Genomic DNA, 18677 nt, shown 5'->3' with positions numbered 1-18677 from the left:
GAGCTAAGTTGAATAACTAAATTGTTTATTTATAAAGTAGTAAATCTGATTTAAAGAAAATGATGTAAATTCTAAGTTAAAGTAGCTATAGTTAAAAAAAAAAAAAAAAAAAAAAAAAAAGTTGTTGATTGGAATGAGAGTAACGGGTCATGACTCTACCTCAGGGGTCATGCAGCCGATGGTCTCTAGATCATATCCTGCCGTGAGAAAGTGTGTGGTGTAGAACTGGAGCTGGAATTCCCCCAGCCATGACACTACAGCTTGTTTCTAAAAATACAAGACCGAACACTTGAGTCTGCTGCTAAACACAACACAGCTGTGAAAAAAACCCAGGCACAACTCACTTTCCCATCATCCTCCTCTGCCTTCTTTTCAAAAGAGCGCTGTTCGTGAATTGTGTGGCTAGAAGTACCTTTGAAATAAGAAAAGATCTCAAATATGAACACACATGAACACATATTTCATTTCAACTTAAATGCTGATTTATAGAATGCATTTGCAACGCTGCCAGGTTCCAGTGCAATCTGTTATGTTCTATATGCAGCATTATCCATCTGTGCTCTTTTGTTTTAAACCTGTCTATAGAGCCAAGTGAGTCATGAGGCTGTATGTGAGAGTGGGAAGTGGGATGCTCTGCCAGCTGCACTTGACCAATATGGTGACACTTTGACTATTACACTGCACACAGCTCTCACATCACTAAATATGAACTAAAAGCATGGTTTTGGACAGTTGGCGCATTTGACAGCACAGTTCCTTGATATGGCTTGAATACAGGAGTTATATAGAGGCAATAACTTGAAGGTGTGAGGTGTGTATTTACCAGCTGACTGCTCCACAGACTGGGACTGCTCCAGGAGATGCTCCTTAGCTTTGACTGACTGGGCCAACACTGTGGCCAGAAGCTGGAACACACACAAATGCACATGACTCACTGACTTTCATTTATTTCCTAGAGACTGATTCTGACATTAATCAGCCTTGTTACAATGTTGTTTCCTCATCAAAAACATCTGGAATTGATGTTTTATTCACACATGTTTGAGTAATCCTATATTAGTTTGCAGTGTTGGGGAGTAACAGATTACATGTACCGGAGTTACTCATAATTTGTACTCTGATTATGTAACTGTATTCGGTTACAGTTACTGTTTTAATGAGTGGTAATTGGATTACAGTTTGTTGAAATAAATGGATTACATGGCGGTATTTTCCTGTTTTCACATTTGGGGCTATATCCCTTTTTTTTTTTTCGGTAAATCCACTCATTGCCGGACACTAAACCAGGCCTAAACCAGGTCTTAACTAGGTCTAAACCAAGACTAAACTAGGACCAAACCGGGATTAACCAGAACTAAAACCAGGTCTAAACCAGGACTAAAACCAGGTCTAAACCAGGACTAAACCAGGACTAAAACCAGGTCTAAAACAGGTGTAAAACAGGATTTAACAGGACTAAATCAAGCTGCTTGGACGTGTCTCCTCCTCTTCTATCAATAATATTTTTAATACGTTTTAGTAAAGTCTGGGCTTTTTATTTTCTTTTAGCAGACAAAACTTCTTATGTTACGATATCCTCGTCTTTGCTTCTCTACAGCAAATCAAGTAATCCAAAGTATTCAGATTACATTATTCACCTTAAGTAATTTAATGGATTCTGTTACAAACTACATTTTGGGCTATTTAATCTGTAATCTGTAGGAGAATACATTTTAAAAGTCACCTTCCCAACACTGTTAGCTTGTCTAGTAAGATACCCTTTACCTTTAGTTGAGTAGAGATTGGCAGTTTCAGGGCAGAAATCATCCAAATGGGTCAGGAATGAAAGTGTCTGGAGTTTAAAATCTTGCATTACCACATGACCTCACAAGGTAGAACAGAGTATTTTCTGTTTGAGAGAAGAGCTCAGCCTAAATATGCAGGATTTGTGTGTTAAACTTGTGTGAATGAAACAAAACACAACTCCAAGTCTGTTTTTGATGAGGAAAATATATGATATATTATAACATAGAGTCCAAGAGTAATATGGGTTCTTTAAAGCTCACAGGAGTCCATTTTGGTAATATAGGACGTTTAAATATATGGTAGATTCGTCATGGGGGCTGTGTGGCTCACTGCACTCACTCGACTCATCAGATCAGATGCATTATGGCTCATTAAAGTCGACCGCAGCTTGTTCTATTGCAAGATTAAAGTCACATCAGAGCAAATCAGCATCAAAGCAACGAAGCATAAACAACATTAGGTTTGCATTGGAATTTCTCTTCGCTTATTACATCATTGTTAGAGTTTATTTATAACTTAGGAAGTCTTTAATAATAATGACCAGTTATCCCCAAGGCATCAAATAAAGACATAAAGAAGTTGAAGGATTCTATGGGGTATTAATAATATATTTAGATCACCATGTTACCTTTTATTGTTTTCAAAATGCACGTTATCAGCTGGACATTTTTGTATTATTATTATTATCATATTATATATAACATGGTAGAACGCTCCAAAAAAGTAATTTTTTCTTGAAAGCAGAGTAAGAAAAAAGTCAAAACTAAAATAATTTAATCACATAATTTCAGACTATGCTGTGGTAAATATGTGATAAATAAAGGTAAACTTGGAAAAATTATATTAACCAGGATTGTAAGGTCTTGTAAAGAGAGATTTTTATTTACAGTAAGGAAAGGCAACTCTTTATCCGTAAGTAAAAGTGAAACCACATGATGACACTGAACCAAATCCTGCCATTCATCACAGTTGAGTCAGAAAAGCTTTTTAGAACTAGAAGAGGTTTAAGACATCATCCATGCATGATTGAGTAATTGAGCAATCTCTCAGCCCCTATTCAAACCCTCCTTATGGTTAGCTGTAAGATTCTATGCACTTCTCATCCGTGCTCCCACAATTCTCCATAAATATATAACGGAAGTGCAGCAGATTATTTAAAATCAAAGTAGTGTATTTTTCAGACTATAAGTCACACTTTTTTTCATGGTTTGGGTGGTACTGCGACTTATACTCCGGTGTGACTTATATATACATTTTTACACTGACAGCCACAAGAGGGCGTTCTAGTCTTGTGTCAGTATCTTCTGCTCCTATTACTCCTATAGCACTGTCACTTCACTCTACTGCACATGTCTCCTTCAGAAAGAGCCTCTGTTCTGTCTGTATCATGTCAGTCGATCACAACACTACTTCTGTACCACTGAAAATTTAACATTTAAACAAACTTATTAAGACAACTGAGAAGACTGAACAGAAATGTCCCCAAAAACAAAAATCATATTTTGCTGATTACAAACTGCAAGTAGCAAAATGTGCAGCTGAGTGAGCGAGAAACTTGTGTCACCAGGAGGATGCAACATCCAACTTTCCTGGAAGTCACTGGACAAAACCTGGACTTCAATAACAAACCATCCTGTCGGGATTCAGAAAGCCTGGAATAATTCTAACTGGAACTGATGCTGAGTCTGACGACAGCTACACAGAAGAGGAAGCGACGCTCTGTTTACCTCGGAGGTCGAGGCCGAGTTGTTCAGAAGTGACACAGATGGAGAGTTTGGTAAACTTGTTCTGTTCTGTTGTTTATGTTATAGTTTATCTGAAGAACTGTTCATATGTGACAATAACAGTCTGTTGTTCTCCCTTCTATTGTTATTACTAGAACTTGACTTTACACAGGAAATGTTGGGTCCTGGTCTCTGATTTTATAAAATACATTTGATAAATTTTTTTTTTTTTTTTCTTTTTCATTATGCCTTTTTTGGCTGGTATGAATTATACTCTGGAGCGAATTATAGTTCGAAAAATATGGTAGTATTTTTAGGAAATTCTAAACACATTTTGTACATTTGATTTTAAACTTAATAGCTTGTTCTGTAGCTGTAGTTTTTTAAAGAAATTGTGCTTTTCAGACTACTTTTCCAGCATCACTTTCCTGCTTCTCTTTTTATGGTAACTGTACTCTTACTTGAGTAAAAAAAAGTATTGTTTACTCTTCCCACTGTGAGTAAGTCTACAAGTGACAAAAGCTTTATGTTCACTACAATCATACTTGTCTCTACTGAACAAAAAATAAAAGGTGAAAACTGCTCTGTTCCAGTGTGATGTGGTGTCCACGTGACATCACAAAGTGGAACAGAGCATTTAGAGCTTTGGAACAAAACACAACTCTAGGTTAAAAGCTAACAATAGTAAATGTGCATAATATAGGATCTTTAATTTACAACTGTATGAAGTAAACCAAATGTGCAGCCCCAGGAATGGAACCCAGGACCTTCTTGCTGTGTCATGCCCAGTCTAGTAGTAGTAGTTCTAATAAGAGTTGTGGTCACCTTGACCCCCTCGGACTGGGCGTGCAGTCCCGGGGCGTTGAGTCCGTGGGGGTTGACTCCGGGGGTGGGGGCTGGGTGGGGGCTGGGTGCTGGGGTGGTCAGGACGTGGGTGTTCCCTGAGCCGGACAGACTGCTGGAGGAGCGCCCACTGCCCAGACTGCCCACACTGCCGCTGCGGTCACCTCCTGTGCAAGGGACAGGAGATTACAGTGAAGTGGAGCAGCAAGTATTTAGCATCAAGATGAAGAAATAACTATTCATTAAAAAAAAACAAAAAAACATTTACATCTGTGTCAAAGCAACTCAGCATAAAGAACATTAGGTTTGCACTGGAATTTCTTTAGGCTTATTATCATCATAGTTAGATTATATTTACAACTTTGGAAGTGTTAATAAAGAATATAACTAAATAATAATGATACAAGAGTAGTTATCCTCAAGGCATCAAATAAAGACAAGTTCTCAATGTATAGAAGTAATGATACAATATAAGGGTAGAGGAGATGTCAGTAAGGTGAAGCAACAAGTCTTAAGTGCAGAGATGAAGAACTAACTATTCATTTTATAAAATCATTTACCCTATGAATCGATAAGTAGGGTTAACACTGATATTGGAAGGTTTTTCTAGATATCAATTTGATTTGAAAATTTGGCTTATATTAGTGGCTTTTTTTTTTCTTTTCTGCATTGCCCCAATTTATGTTATTTATTAGTCTGGCAGTATGTCTACACAATCATGGAACAGATGAATTTAATCCCAGAAAAATACATTTTGTCATGATTTTTACAAAAGTGAAAACTTCATTTGTGAATTTAACAGCAATTATTTAATTATATGGTCTTTGTTATTATTGGATTAAAAAATAAATAAATAAATAAATATATATATATATATATATATATATATATATATATATACATATACATATAGGCTGATTTTGTCCTAGAACATCTCATAATGTTTGAACTTTTGTTCATATAAAGTTATTCAGTCATTTGAAGGGTAAATAACACTTGCATAACATAATCAGATCTCTTGTGTAATAAGTTAACTGTGTTTTAAGGAAACAACTGCCATTTCCTAACCCTACATAGGTATTGGGTATCGACAGTAAGTATCGATATCTGTACTGTAACTGTAAAAGATGGATTGGTCATCCCTACTAAAATTATATATTCTTTTTTTAAATTTATTTTATTTGTTTTTACAAATGTATGATGGTCTGAATGAACATGATTAACCAAATCATCTTTACTAACTGCAAACTGCAATACTTTACTGCAATATTGATCTAACACAACTTTTATACCAGGGAGGATTCACTTCCTGTCATTGCAGAATTGGCTCTGTGTTACTGAACACGCTTTCATTGTGGCAGTTTTGAAGTGTTCCTTCCTCTTCCCGTACCTTGTAATGGTTTGCGTAACACCCAGATGTCCTCACAGGTGCTGCTCTGCTGGCCCAGTGTGGGCGAGCCCTGAGGACTGGCATCCGCTGTCCGGGAACCTGACACACATACACATACACATCATGTTTGTACTGGTGACACTTCAAGGACAGTTTCAGCTCTAGGATAATCATGATGATTGAATTCTTAAGTGCTAAATTCTACATATTACAGATATTATAGAAGAATATATATCTGGCTCTGCCAAAAATTACGATCTCAACTTTGGTTGATCTTAATGATAAAGCATCATTTTAATCAACAGGTCCACAGACAATCATGTGGCAGTAAGAACGCGTGGTGCTGAAGAGGCGTCACCGCTCTATTCTGTATGAAAAAGTTCCTTTGATGTCCTCACCTTTCTCAAATTTTTACTTAAATCTGCACAATTTGACTACAAGTCTCACGGGCGTGTCCTTCCCTCTGCCTCTGTGTGTGCGTCTGCCTCACCCCTACCCCCCATCCCCCTCTTTCCCTCCCTCTCTGGTCCATCTGCAGCTCCTCATCTTTTCTGCTCTTTCTCTCCTCTGGTACTTCTTATAGTTATAATCGAAGTTACGAAAGTAAACAACTATTTTCTCACCATTTTTGAGAGACACTTAGGACCTAATTTAACGCACACGCACACGTTCACATACTTCTGTTGATAGTGGTAGTGTGCATGCATGTGTGTGTTTCTGCCACTAAAGGTAATGCGTGTATAGCTTTTAGGTTTAACTGTACAAACTCATTCCAAACTTTAAATGTGTATTTCTCCGGAACTACTGGTCTATCAACACGAAATAAAAACTGTAGTGACCCCGACACTCTGCTCTTTATGCCTGAAGTCATATATCTATGTTTCATTAGATATAAGAAAAGTTAATCAAAAATTGAGATCGATCAATATGAGAAAAAAATGTATAAATCACTCAGCCCTAAGCAATAATTGTGCACAGTTAATTCTTAATTCCACGTGCGTCTGTAACACAGGTCATTACATTGACACTCTAGTAAATATTGTAGACTAGAGAACATTTAGAATTTAGAACACTATGCAGACAGAACACATTTAGAACACTAGAGAACGTTTAGAATCCTGTCTGTGGCCAACATGTGAGGAACTTATATAATGTATGAGTCTAAATGTAATTATATATGATGCTCCTCCACTGTATATTGATTTAATGAACCTTTATATCATTACATATCTGACATTGAATCAATAACATTATAGTGGTAATTACACGTAAAAACTGCTGAAATTTTAGTGAAATACACAATTGGAGTAAAAGGTTTTTTTTAGGCTAAGTAAATATGTGAATATAACTGTGAATATAACAAATTATCCTGATAAACTTGCATTAGTACATAGAAGAATATGACAACAGGGCTGGAGATGAACTTAAGCGTGCTCTGAATGCTGATAGATATTATGTATATTTACCAAATCAAATCAAAGCCACATTGACCAGTATTTGTTCCATAAATACTTACAAGTTTTATCCTCATAATTCACTCAGTGGAGGAAAAATATAGCAGAGGTGGGTGGCACTTAGTTACATTTATCTGAATAAGCTTTATGTGGACTATTTAAAATGATTTTGGTTTCTTGCTCCTCTCCTGCAGATATGATTTACTTTCTCTTTTGTGTCTCCTTTGAAAATACCAGATACTGTGCATTATTTAATATTTTGTCCTTCAAATTTCATTTCCTTTCAAATTATAAATCATCTGTTACATCCAGACAGTTAGACTTTAAGAACAATTTTCAGCTGGCAGTTGGTGATGGTGGCTTATAACTCCCTTAATGTGCAAATGACTGCAAAAAAGGCTAAATTTGTTCATTGACATCTTCCCTCTTCAAAATGACACTTGTTTTGGTTTTACCTGCAGTAAGTTGGACATGTCATTTTGACAGAAAAGAATAAACTGATGGGTGGGCACCTCGGGGTGGTTCGGTCAGTCAGCTCCAGGCATTCTGCTGCAGGTCCCTCCTTTTTCTAAACATTTCAGCGAGAGCCGTTCCAAATGGATAATGTGTAGAACTCAATTCAGAGTGATACACGTTAGCTCTACCCACCTCTGAAATATTCTGTTTCCAATAATAAATACTGTATATCAGCATTCTAGGACATTCAGTTATGTAAGAGTTGTAATATGATGACTGTAACTGTGAATACTGAAAATCCAACATGGAAAGATACCAGGTGATTTAAACTGGGTAACTTTACTGGTGGAGGCTATGACATCTGCTGTAATGTATGTAATGTTCCATGGTATGGCATTAAAGAGGGCGTATTACACTTTGCTTCTGTGGGGTATTCACTAATAACACATAACATATTTATATCACCATGTTACAAAAACAACTAATTAACATTTTAACAAGTTTCACTTTTGTTTCCCTTTGCTCTCTGCGTCACTCCCCCTTCAGAGCGCTATCACAACACAATAAGTGTTTTGTGTCATGTGTTTGTATATTGGTGGTTTATTGTTGTGTCTGACCATGGGGGAAGTAGGCTTGCGGACGGAACATTGCGCAGAATCTAACAACTAACGGTAAGGAGGGTTTGAACAATGAGGTTGCTACATCACTCAAACACGCATGGATGACATCTGAAACTTGGCATGTTTTTGAATGAGGGAACAATATTACAATGCTCAGCCCACAAGTCTACGTCACCCGTGCCCCCACACAATAATTCTCCAGAAATATACAAAAACATGATACAAAACTGTAAGCAACAACTTCACAAATCTGATGCATTGTGCTGTAGTTTCATTAAAGGGACGCACGCTGATTGTGTTGTGATAGTGCTCTGAAGGGAAATGGAGAGAGGGGAAACTGAGAGCATCAAAAACAAAACTGAAATTTACAAGTCATATTAATATGTTGTTTTGCGCAAACATAGTATTTTCAAAACTATACAAGGAAACACGGTGATCTAAATATGTTGTGTGTTAGCAGTTAATACCCCAGAGAAGTAAAAGTCCTGCTTGAAGAAATTAAAAACATGCATTTTTAAGTGGTGTAAGTGGAGGTAACTTGGCCTGGTGGTGGCACATTTTCGTCTCCATGGAGATAGATACATTTAATGCCATACTGTGAAATAAAGCATCTTCTCCATAAAGACCAGCAGGTGTCATACCCTCTTCCAAAAAAGATACGCAGTAGACCTATAAAGGTACCTAATGAATAGCATACCACCTTACTATACAGACATAGTGAGTCTACATGTACCTGTGTGACTCTGCTGCTCCTGAGAGGTGGAGAGAGGAGGAAGAGGAGGAGGAGGAGAGGAGGACAGAGGAGGAGTGGACAGAGACGGAGGGGAGATGGGCAGAGGTACGTAGCCGAAGGAGGAGAAGGGGGTCGGGGGTGCGGTGTGGGACAGGGCCGGGGTGGGCAGGTGCAGGGGCAGGGGCAGAACTTTGGAGGGGGCGTGTCCATTTGGAGAGCCTATGGGGCAGGGGCTGGGTCTGCGTAGGAGGAGGGTGTGGCATGGCTGGGAGGGGGAGTGGCCTGGGCATCAGGGGGGCGGGGCAAAACAAACGACAACAAACTGATCAGTAACAAGAAAAGAATAAAAAACGTGAGAAAAAAAACACATCCATATATCCACAGGGAATATATATTACAAATTAGAATGTAACAAAGTTGTACTTAAAATGGTAAAGCAAAGGTGAAAACAAACAAAAGCATCTTGCTTAATCTACAGCGAGCAGGAGGTTGAGAGGGAAAGGCAGAGGGCAGTGACGTTTGACATTTTTGTTCAAAATAAAATTCAGGGCTGTTTGCAAATGATGTTCTTCCCGAGTACTTCACAATAACAACATTTTCCACATTGGCCCTCTGCTGCTCAAAAATTAGTCAAATGAAGTAAGCTACAGATAGAGGACATACCCTAGTTTTCTCATTCTCAGTATATGGACATATGGACAGAGCACATCTCATGTGAAAGCTCAGAACCTCCAGAATCTCCTCCCTGAGCTGCACAGGCTGCACTAGCACTGACTCATGACTGGAGCAGGTTCTGGGGTTTAGGGAGGGACCATTCGGATCAGAGACAGCCATTTCAGGTTTAAACCAACTGGATTTCAGCATTGAAACTGGACCTCTCCTAGACCAACACTGCATCACTGTGAAGAAAGCCCAGGCGTGCCTCTACTTTCTGCAGAAACTCAAGTGGACAAATGCCTCACAACCATCATGAGCACATTCTACAGAGAAAGAGAAGCTGGACTGACCACAACAGGAGAGTCCTGCAGCCCCGCAGAGTCAACACAGCCAGAAGATCACCGGTGCACCACTCCCCGCATATACACCACCCGCCTCACCCGCATATACACCACCCGTCTCACTCACATATACACACCCGTCTCACTCACATATACACCACCCATCATCACATATACACCACCTGTCTCACTCACATATACACCACCGGTCTCACCCGCATATACACCACCTGTCTCACTCGCATATACACCACCTGTCTCACTCGCATATACACCACCTGTCTCACTCGCATATACACCACCTGTCTCACTCACATATACACCACCCGCCTCACCCGCATATACACCACCCGTCTCACTCGCATATACACCACCTGTCTCACTCGCATATACACCACCTGTCTCACTCACATATACACCACCCGCCTCACCCGCATATACACCACCTGTCTCACTCGCATATACACCACCTGTCTCACTCGCATATACACCACCCGCCTCACCCGCATATACACCACCTGTCTCACCCGCATATACACCACCCGTCTCACTCGCATATACACCAGCCGCCTCACCCGCATATACACCACCTGTCTCACTCACATATACACCACCTGTCTCACTCACATATACACCACCGCTCTCACCCGCATATACACCACCTGTCTCACTCGCATATACACCACTCCGCATATACACCACCTGCTCTCACCCGCATATACACCACCTCACTCGCATATACACCAGCCGCGCTCACACCGCATATACACCACCTGCCTCACTCACTCACCTGCACTCATGCATATACACCAGCCGCTTCACCTGCCTCATCTGCATATACACCAGCCGCTTCATCCGCAAAGCCACCACAATTGTGAGTCATACAAGTCACCCCACACACAATCAGCCTCCAGGAGGAGGTACAGAAGCCTCCATTTACCTCCAATCTGAGGATACTTATAGGTAACTATGAGATTTAAAATAAAAATCTTAGATTTACTATCAGATACATTCACTTTTCAGGTTGGAACCCCTACAGTAACCATGCATAAATGCAAGGCCCTAACATGTTTAAATTAAATAAAACAAATAGTCTTTTACATACAAACTGACGTACAATTTGATTCTCAGGCTTGATGGAGCCTTTCTGTGTCCATTTTGCCTCTTATCCCCTTATCCCTATCTGGGAAGATGGAGCTTAGTTTTTACCATCAGCTTCCAATACTAAGTGTACCATAACAAAATAAAACATCTTATTATATGTAAACTATATGGTTTTGTATTCCCACAACATTATACTATGAAAGCTATACTGTCAAAGTTAAACTAAAAAATCAGTGACTGCCTTCTGCCACGGGGGTCAGTAGAGTGGAAGGAGAGGTGGGAAGAGGGAGGGACAGGGACAGAAACAGCCAGTAGGAACAGTGTTTGGTGATGACGGACAGGTGGGACACACTGATGGGACTTCCTACAGGCACATGAAGCTGTATGGGACTATATCTAACAGTCCACCGCCCCAGAGCAGCTGTGGGTCAGTGGTCACCTGCCCTCTTGATGACCTCCACCATGTTGGAGGGGAAGTAGCCCACACGGTCGTTCCCTGTGCGGTTGTCGTGGATACAGCCCTTCCATCTGCCGTCAGAGTGCTGCTCCAAAACCTGTCAAGAGCAACAAAGGTAATGAATGAATTAAAGTGGAACTAAAAACGAAAGCCATGCTTTTTTTTGCTACTAAACTGTGTATATTAGGGGTGAGCTCAAATATTTATCAATATATACTAAGTTTGGTGATACAGTATCATTATTGTAAGATGCTGTATCGACATATCGCCAAGAGTATTTTTGATATACTTTACTCAATTGTTTTGGGACAATTTTGTTGCTTGTTTAGAAAAAGTAAACTTGCTAATGGAATTTACCTGACATACATAAATACTGGTTTAACAAATTAATACTACTGTTAATCTGTATTTGGTTCTTCAAATAATAACATACAGTACATATGCTATATATCGATTATCACATTTCCTCCATTTCCTCTGGAGTAACGCAATTATAGATACTGTCAGTGTAAAGGGGTTCATTATTTTACTGTGAGTCTCAGCAGCGGTGACAGATCAGACTCTCTCGTCTCATTCAGAGGAAAGAGTAAAGGGGACAATGGTGTGTGAGCCCGTTTTTGGGCTTTTGATCTCTGTGGATGAGAATAACTTAAAACACTGGCTCTAGGCGCATTTGATGATTTGCACACAAAATAAGGCCATACAGAGCTCATTTTTACCGTAAAAACTGCAAGAGGGGTATTTGTTTGTTGGTAATTTAATAGTTACTTCATGAGGTAATTAGTTACTTTCATCGCAATGATTTTGGAAAAAAGTAAAGGGTAACTATATAACTAATTACTTTTTTGTAGGATCTTGCCCAACACTGATATAGCACAGTGTATATGGTGTTTTAATAACATTTTATACTGTTCCTACTCATTTCTGGCTATTTGAACTATGAAAACGTTCATAGTTATGCCTTCAGTGAGAATCCAGAATGTAAATAATTATCAAAATGAAGAAGAAACAAATGAAAAGTTTTGACTGGCAGTGTGGCACATATCCTTTCAGTATCAAAAAACCCCAAATAGTTCTTGCCTGACCTCCTGTCTGCACCTAGCCAGACTGGCGCCACCTAGTGCCTCCACTCAATTTAATTTGTCTCCAGCAGCTAGGTCAGGAATCAGAATACAATAGACGGTTCACAAAAAACCCGGAAGTGCGAGTTCAGACACCAGCCAATCAGCGAAGAGTGATATATTCAGTGTTGTCAGTAATTCCAGAGATCGAGGATTTAAAGCTGGAACAAAGAGAATGTTTGGTGTATGTCATCAAGGGGAAAGACGTTATTGTCCTTCTTCCTACGGGATTTGGGAAAAGCTTAATATACCAGTTAGCTACATTAGCGGTGCATTACATACATCATGACCAAACAGCAGCGATTGGTTAAATGATAAAAAGTACCTGCCTACCATCAAGTGAACGAAATCTAAGGCTGCGAGGTCAGACGGTTTGTATGAAGTGAAACGAAGTAAATGAATCAGGCTAGTTGTCATGGTTCATGTTTGTAGTGGTTGTATTTGCTCATTTTGGTGTTTTATTTTGAAATTTTTTGTGACTGCTTGTAGTTTTGAGTTTTACTTCCTGTCTTGATTGTTTGTCCTGCCCTAATGTGTTTCACGTGTGTCTGTGTGCATTTAAATCCTGTGTTCTCCTCTGCCCTTTGTTGGTCCATTGTCACTGTCAGGGTTTCATCTTGTCTCATGTCATGGCAGTTTAGTTTAAAGTTTTGGACTTTTTAGATTTATGGATTTGTTATTAAATACTTTAAAGTAGTCCTGCATTTTGGGTCCTCCCTCTGTTTCTACATGACTCTAGTCTGCACCAATACGGGCCATCAAATTAAATACTAAGGAATAGATTCGATGCTCAGTACCACAAAGATAATAAAAAACACTCTTTCTTCATGAAAAGTACTGAAAAAGTAAGTAAAAGTACTCTATGTGCTCTTATACATGTTCTCATACAGCTCAAGATCATTCTAAAGCGATTCAGGAAACTTCATTTCTGTCCTGCTGACTTTTTTAGTATCGATACTTGCTTAAATCAGTATCTAGTTTTGATTCTAGTTTTAGACACACCAAGTACAGACACAGGCTTGGTGGTTGTTAGAGAATTCTATGATATAAATGTATTTATTTGATTCAAAGTCTCATTAAAGTGTTACTCATTTATATATGTAATTCTTTCATTAAAGTATTAATCATTTAAAGGGTGAAACATTTAAATATTAATCATGGTGTAATCAACATTGCTTTGGGTCTGTTTTGGTTCAGGATGTACGTGACATGAAAACAGATGAATGACATGTCAACTGACCGATTAAGCTAATCTACTATGGGCGCCAACAATTCTGGGTTTGTCCCATCTTATGTTAAAACTAAAGGCCTTGGGGAGCCACGCAATTGTCTATCTTTGGGATATGTAATCAAAGTGTGAAATGGGAGGGTGGTTCAGTTGACGATTGTTAGTTATAAGATAACATGTGAAATGTATGTATTGTGATGTCATCAAGTATGCTTATCTGTGAAATGATTCTCAATAAAAGTGTGACTTGGAGAGTTGTTGAGCAGAGTAGGTCAGGGAGCTGACAGACAGTGTTCACGACTCTCCTTGCGCAAGTATAATTATAACCGTCTCTTTCTGGTGTGTCTTTATTTAATGTATTTTTAATGTCTTTTGGGTAGAATTCCCTGACAGTGGTCATGACAGTCGCTCGCCCTGGCTCTGTGCTGGGGGGGAGAGGTAGGACCATGTGCCTGTACCGTGATAATGTCCCCAGCTTTGATGTTCAGGCTGGTCAGGTCGTAGTTGTTGCAGTAATCTTTGAGCGCTCGCACTTGCATCGCCGCCGAAGCATCTGCAAGGAAAATAATCAAATATGTTATCAAATAGAAAATGTGTACAGAAAAAATATCATGTGGGACCTATGGAAGACAATTTGTTTCATCAGATTTTGATTTTTAAATGCCGTTGAATTTCTCACTGGGATTTTTTTTTTTACTCAAAACATGACGAAAAAGCCCACAGAACTTCAACTGATGAATTTTTATAACTGTGATGTGACTGATCTGCTGGATTAAGGGCGCCACATCACTTTGGTGGAACCTCTGAACCGTCCTTTTCCATAATATTGTGAACCATCAGCTTCTTCTGTTCTTCTATCACACCGAAAACGAAGAATGCCAGGCCAACCATTTCTTCACTCAAGTACCAAAGACGTCAGCCGAAAGCTGTGAAAGTTGCTTTCTTGACAACTGAATTTTCATACTTCTTAAGGAATACTAAATGAGCTTTAAAACTTCATGCAGAAACTTCACGCAGTTTGAGCAACCTCTAAAACATCTCCTTTTTTCTTCCAAATGTATCTTCCATATAATCTGCTTGAAAAAGGTGAGCTGCTATAGTGGAAGACAGTATAAGGATGTATTTTTGGTTCATGATTAATGTATTTGATCGCCCACGCACGGAGTTTGTCCTGTAGGCATCTTCATTTATGGGCTGAGAAGTCTGAGAGAGAACAATGGAATAGCATGATGGCTGTGCACATGCAGTCGTTCTCAGTGGATGGCTGGCTTGCTAAATTTACCAGAAAATAAGATACTAAAATGTTGACTATAAATAGAAAAACACAAAAACAGAAGACTCCTGAAGCTGTTGGGTAGAAATTAAAGGTTTTATAGAGGGTTTTCCAAGGAAAGTCAAATACAGCGACTGTTTGTCCTTTTTCAAATACTGTGTATGCATGACACCCTCCCTCCCTAAGTACAAATGCCGCCTCCCGCCTCCTCCTTATGCTAGAAATCATGCTAGTTTAGTTTGTGCGTTCAGAATCACTGAATGAAATGCTGTGCAAAGTCCATCTCTGACATGTTAGTGCCATATGAACCATCTGAGGAGCTCAGGGACCGGCCTCCTGCTGGTGCCCAGAGTCACGACTAAACACGGGGAGTCAGAGTGTCAGGTTCACGCAGCTAAAACCTGGAACAGTCTGAACATGTGAGACAGACTTGACTTTGATGCTGTTTAAAGCCAGGCTCAAAACGGTTCTGTTTAACTGTGGCATATGACTGAAAGGTTTTTATTCCTCACTCTTCTCTCTAATTTATCTTCTCTCAAATTTATGTTTCTCTTTTTTTTTATTTTAATCTTCATGATTATTTATGTTTTGATTTGTTTTTAATTGTGATTTTAATGTATTTCTTATTCTGTAAAGCACTTTGAATTACTTTGTGTACGAATTGTGCTGTACAAATAAACTTGCCTTGCCTGTTGAAGTTTCCTGTCCAGAAGTCATTTAGCGACCAATGCGTCAGTCTTTAGACCCTTCGTCTGCTTCGATCGCTGGAAGGAATCTAGAAGAATCACCTCAGTTTGGCTTGGCTCATTTCCTACTTCTCTTCTTCTTTCAGCGACCTCAAAAACTGACTTTCTTTTGCAGTGAACTGGTCATGGATTCTTGTCCGCCATCGCAACAAAGTTCGTGCAAACTGCGAGGAAGCTACAGTTCGAAAAAGCTGTTGATCGAGTAAACAGTGTCTTGCATTTGTGGAATGCGTGAGAGGCGTATGCAAACCACATAATCCCAGTGCACCGGCAAGTCAGTTACGCTAGAAATGTAAGGATTTTGATTGACAACCTAACAGCCAATAGATAATAAGGTACCCTCGTTATGTATTGTCTAATGTTTGTCTGGCCACACCTTGTCCAAAGTTCTTTTTTTTTTTTTTTTTTTTTGGTCATCATAATTACAAGACAGCTTCATCTTTTTAAATTCTATTTTGAGCTTTCATTGACAATCTCAAACAAAAAAAAAAACCTCCATACAACCTTTAAACATGTAATTCGTGCAGATTTGTTTGTAGATATTAAAGGTCATATATTACACAAAACTGACTCATTAGAATGTTGTTACCTCTGCAAAACACAAACCTGTATTTTGTTTCATTCACACATGTTTGAGTAAAACTTTAGTATTACTCTGTCCACATCGCCAAAACTCAAAATGCTGTTCCACCTTGTGATGTCGTGAAGTGGTAAGTTCAAGTTAATAGCTACTTTTTACCTTTTCAGTAGAAATTTGCAATTCCAGGACTGAAATTATCCAAATGATTCTAGTGAAGCTGTATGGAATTTAAAAACACAGTGGAGCACTTCTTGTATTACCATATGTTCAAACAGTAGCTCAGTGGGATTTAGTGTTTGTCCACTGATCGGCTCTTGACATAAACATCATTGGTACAGCAGTCAGTCCCATTGGCCCACCAGGTTGGAGTGCGATTCCAGCTTCCACAGATGAATGCTTAACACTTAACGCACCTTGTCCCCAGTGTCTGTGTGCGCTGGTGTGTGAATGTGTGTGAATTGGTGAGCAGTTCCTCGATGTAAAGTGCGTTGAATGCCCAGGAATGACATCACAAAGTGGAACACAGTGTTTTCGGTTTAAGAGAAGAACACAAGCTAAATATGCAGGGTGTGTGTGAACGAAATAAAACACAACTCCAGGTCTGTTTGTGATGAGGAAACAACATGATAACACAGATCAGAATATAGCGTAATATGGGACCTTTAAGTGCACTGAAAGCCCTTTTCTTTGCCCCAGTGCACATGTGGAACGACTGGCACCCTGCACATGAATATTGATGGTGTGCCCTTTCCCGGCGCTCCCCTGTGGTGTGAGAGAGCACTGTACCTCTGAGCAGCTGTTTGATCTCTCGGCTGGCCTGTGTGGTAGTGAACTGATTGACTATGTCCAGCGCTGTCTGGCTCAGTGTGTTCCTCACCCCAGCACTGATGCCACTCTGAAAACACACAAATATGCAGTCAAATACACAGTTAGTCAGTCACACTTTGCAGATAGCATCACACCCTCAGGGAATGCTGATGACACTAACTGTAGGCATGCTCTGTCTGAGGTTTTGACTGACGTAGTGAGAACTATGACAGGTGAGCTGATTTGTGTTGGTTAAGTCTGAACTCAGCTTCCTGTTAAATGAAACATTTTAGCCCTGTCCCAGTCTCCACACTCTGCACTACACACGTGAATGAAGTGTGCATTTTCTTAAAGTGCATTAAGTGTGAGAGTGTGTAAGGGCACAGGGGAGAGTAAAATAAGACTTGGAACACTTCACATGACTGGCGTACTGACGTGGGAAAGTAAACATCCAAGCTGTAAACACAGCTGTGAGACATGTTGTTAAACTAAAGTTCAGTTCATCAGAAAGCCACATCCTGTAGTCCTGTTATAATCATTTGCTGAATTAGCCATGTTAGCAGGGTCCCTTTTACGCAGCGTTGTCGTGAGCATTAAAACACAGTACACTTCATATTCTCTTTTTGTGTGGTTACCCCATTCTCCACGGGCACACACTTTTATTCACAGGTGCAGGCCATTCATAATTTTGTGCCTCACGTGATCAAGTGTTCTTACACACCATTGGTTAAATCATAAGTCTCTATCATAAGACAAATAATAAAATGAGGGCACAACACAACACCCCCACTTGCTCACATTTGAAAAAATACATTACTATACAAACACAATCAGGCCTATACACCTATAACATGTTTATCGTGCACCAAACATAAATGTTTCAAAATTTAACAACTTAAGTTTGGTTGCTGGTTTCGTCATTACATCCGCAACCATCTGATTAGTGGGACAGTACTCCAGGCTGATCCTGCCATCAGTTAACATGGACCTTACAAAATGGTATTTTATATCCACATGTTTACAGCGTTGTCTTTTTACAGGATTCTTTGCCAAAGCTATAGCTCCCTGGTTGTCCTCATAGACTTTGCAAGAATATTTACGACCGTCAAAACACTCCATAAATTGTTTTAAATACATACACTCCTGTATGGTTGCGGCTAAAGCCATATACTCAGCCTCACAGGTGGATAGAGCTACAGTAGGCTGTCTTTTAGTCTTCCATGAGACTAGTGGTCCATCCATGTTTAGACTGATACAATAACCTGTTGTACTTTTTCGATCACTCACATCAGCTGCTCAGTTTGCATCACTGTAAGCATACAAAATACTTACATCTGTGTGTTTCTTGAAACATAAGA

The 18677-nt window shown here is 39.4% G+C and overlaps 1 protein-coding gene across 1 annotated transcript in view; it reads right to left on the bottom strand.

The window, feature by feature from the left end:
- Positions 1–18677, bottom strand: part of LOC110153523 (caskin-1-like) — a 134520-nt gene that overhangs the window by 14870 nt on the left and 100973 nt on the right. Inside the window, 8 exon segments of the mRNA XM_055158549.1 lie at positions 160–267; positions 345–412; positions 824–905; positions 4335–4519; positions 5743–5841; positions 11547–11661; positions 14372–14466; positions 17299–17407. Coding sequence (XP_055014524.1) covers positions 160–267; positions 345–412; positions 824–905; positions 4335–4519; positions 5743–5841; positions 11547–11661; positions 14372–14466; positions 17299–17407 — 861 coding nt within the window.

This window comes from Boleophthalmus pectinirostris, unplaced genomic scaffold, assembly GCF_026225935.1.
Source record: "Boleophthalmus pectinirostris isolate CB_2022bp ecotype Guang Dong unplaced genomic scaffold, ASM2622593v1 HiC_scaffold_22, whole genome shotgun sequence".
Lineage (NCBI taxonomy): Eukaryota > Metazoa > Chordata > Actinopteri > Gobiiformes > Gobiidae > Boleophthalmus > Boleophthalmus pectinirostris.
This window is presented reverse-complemented; position numbering and strand designations above follow the sequence as displayed.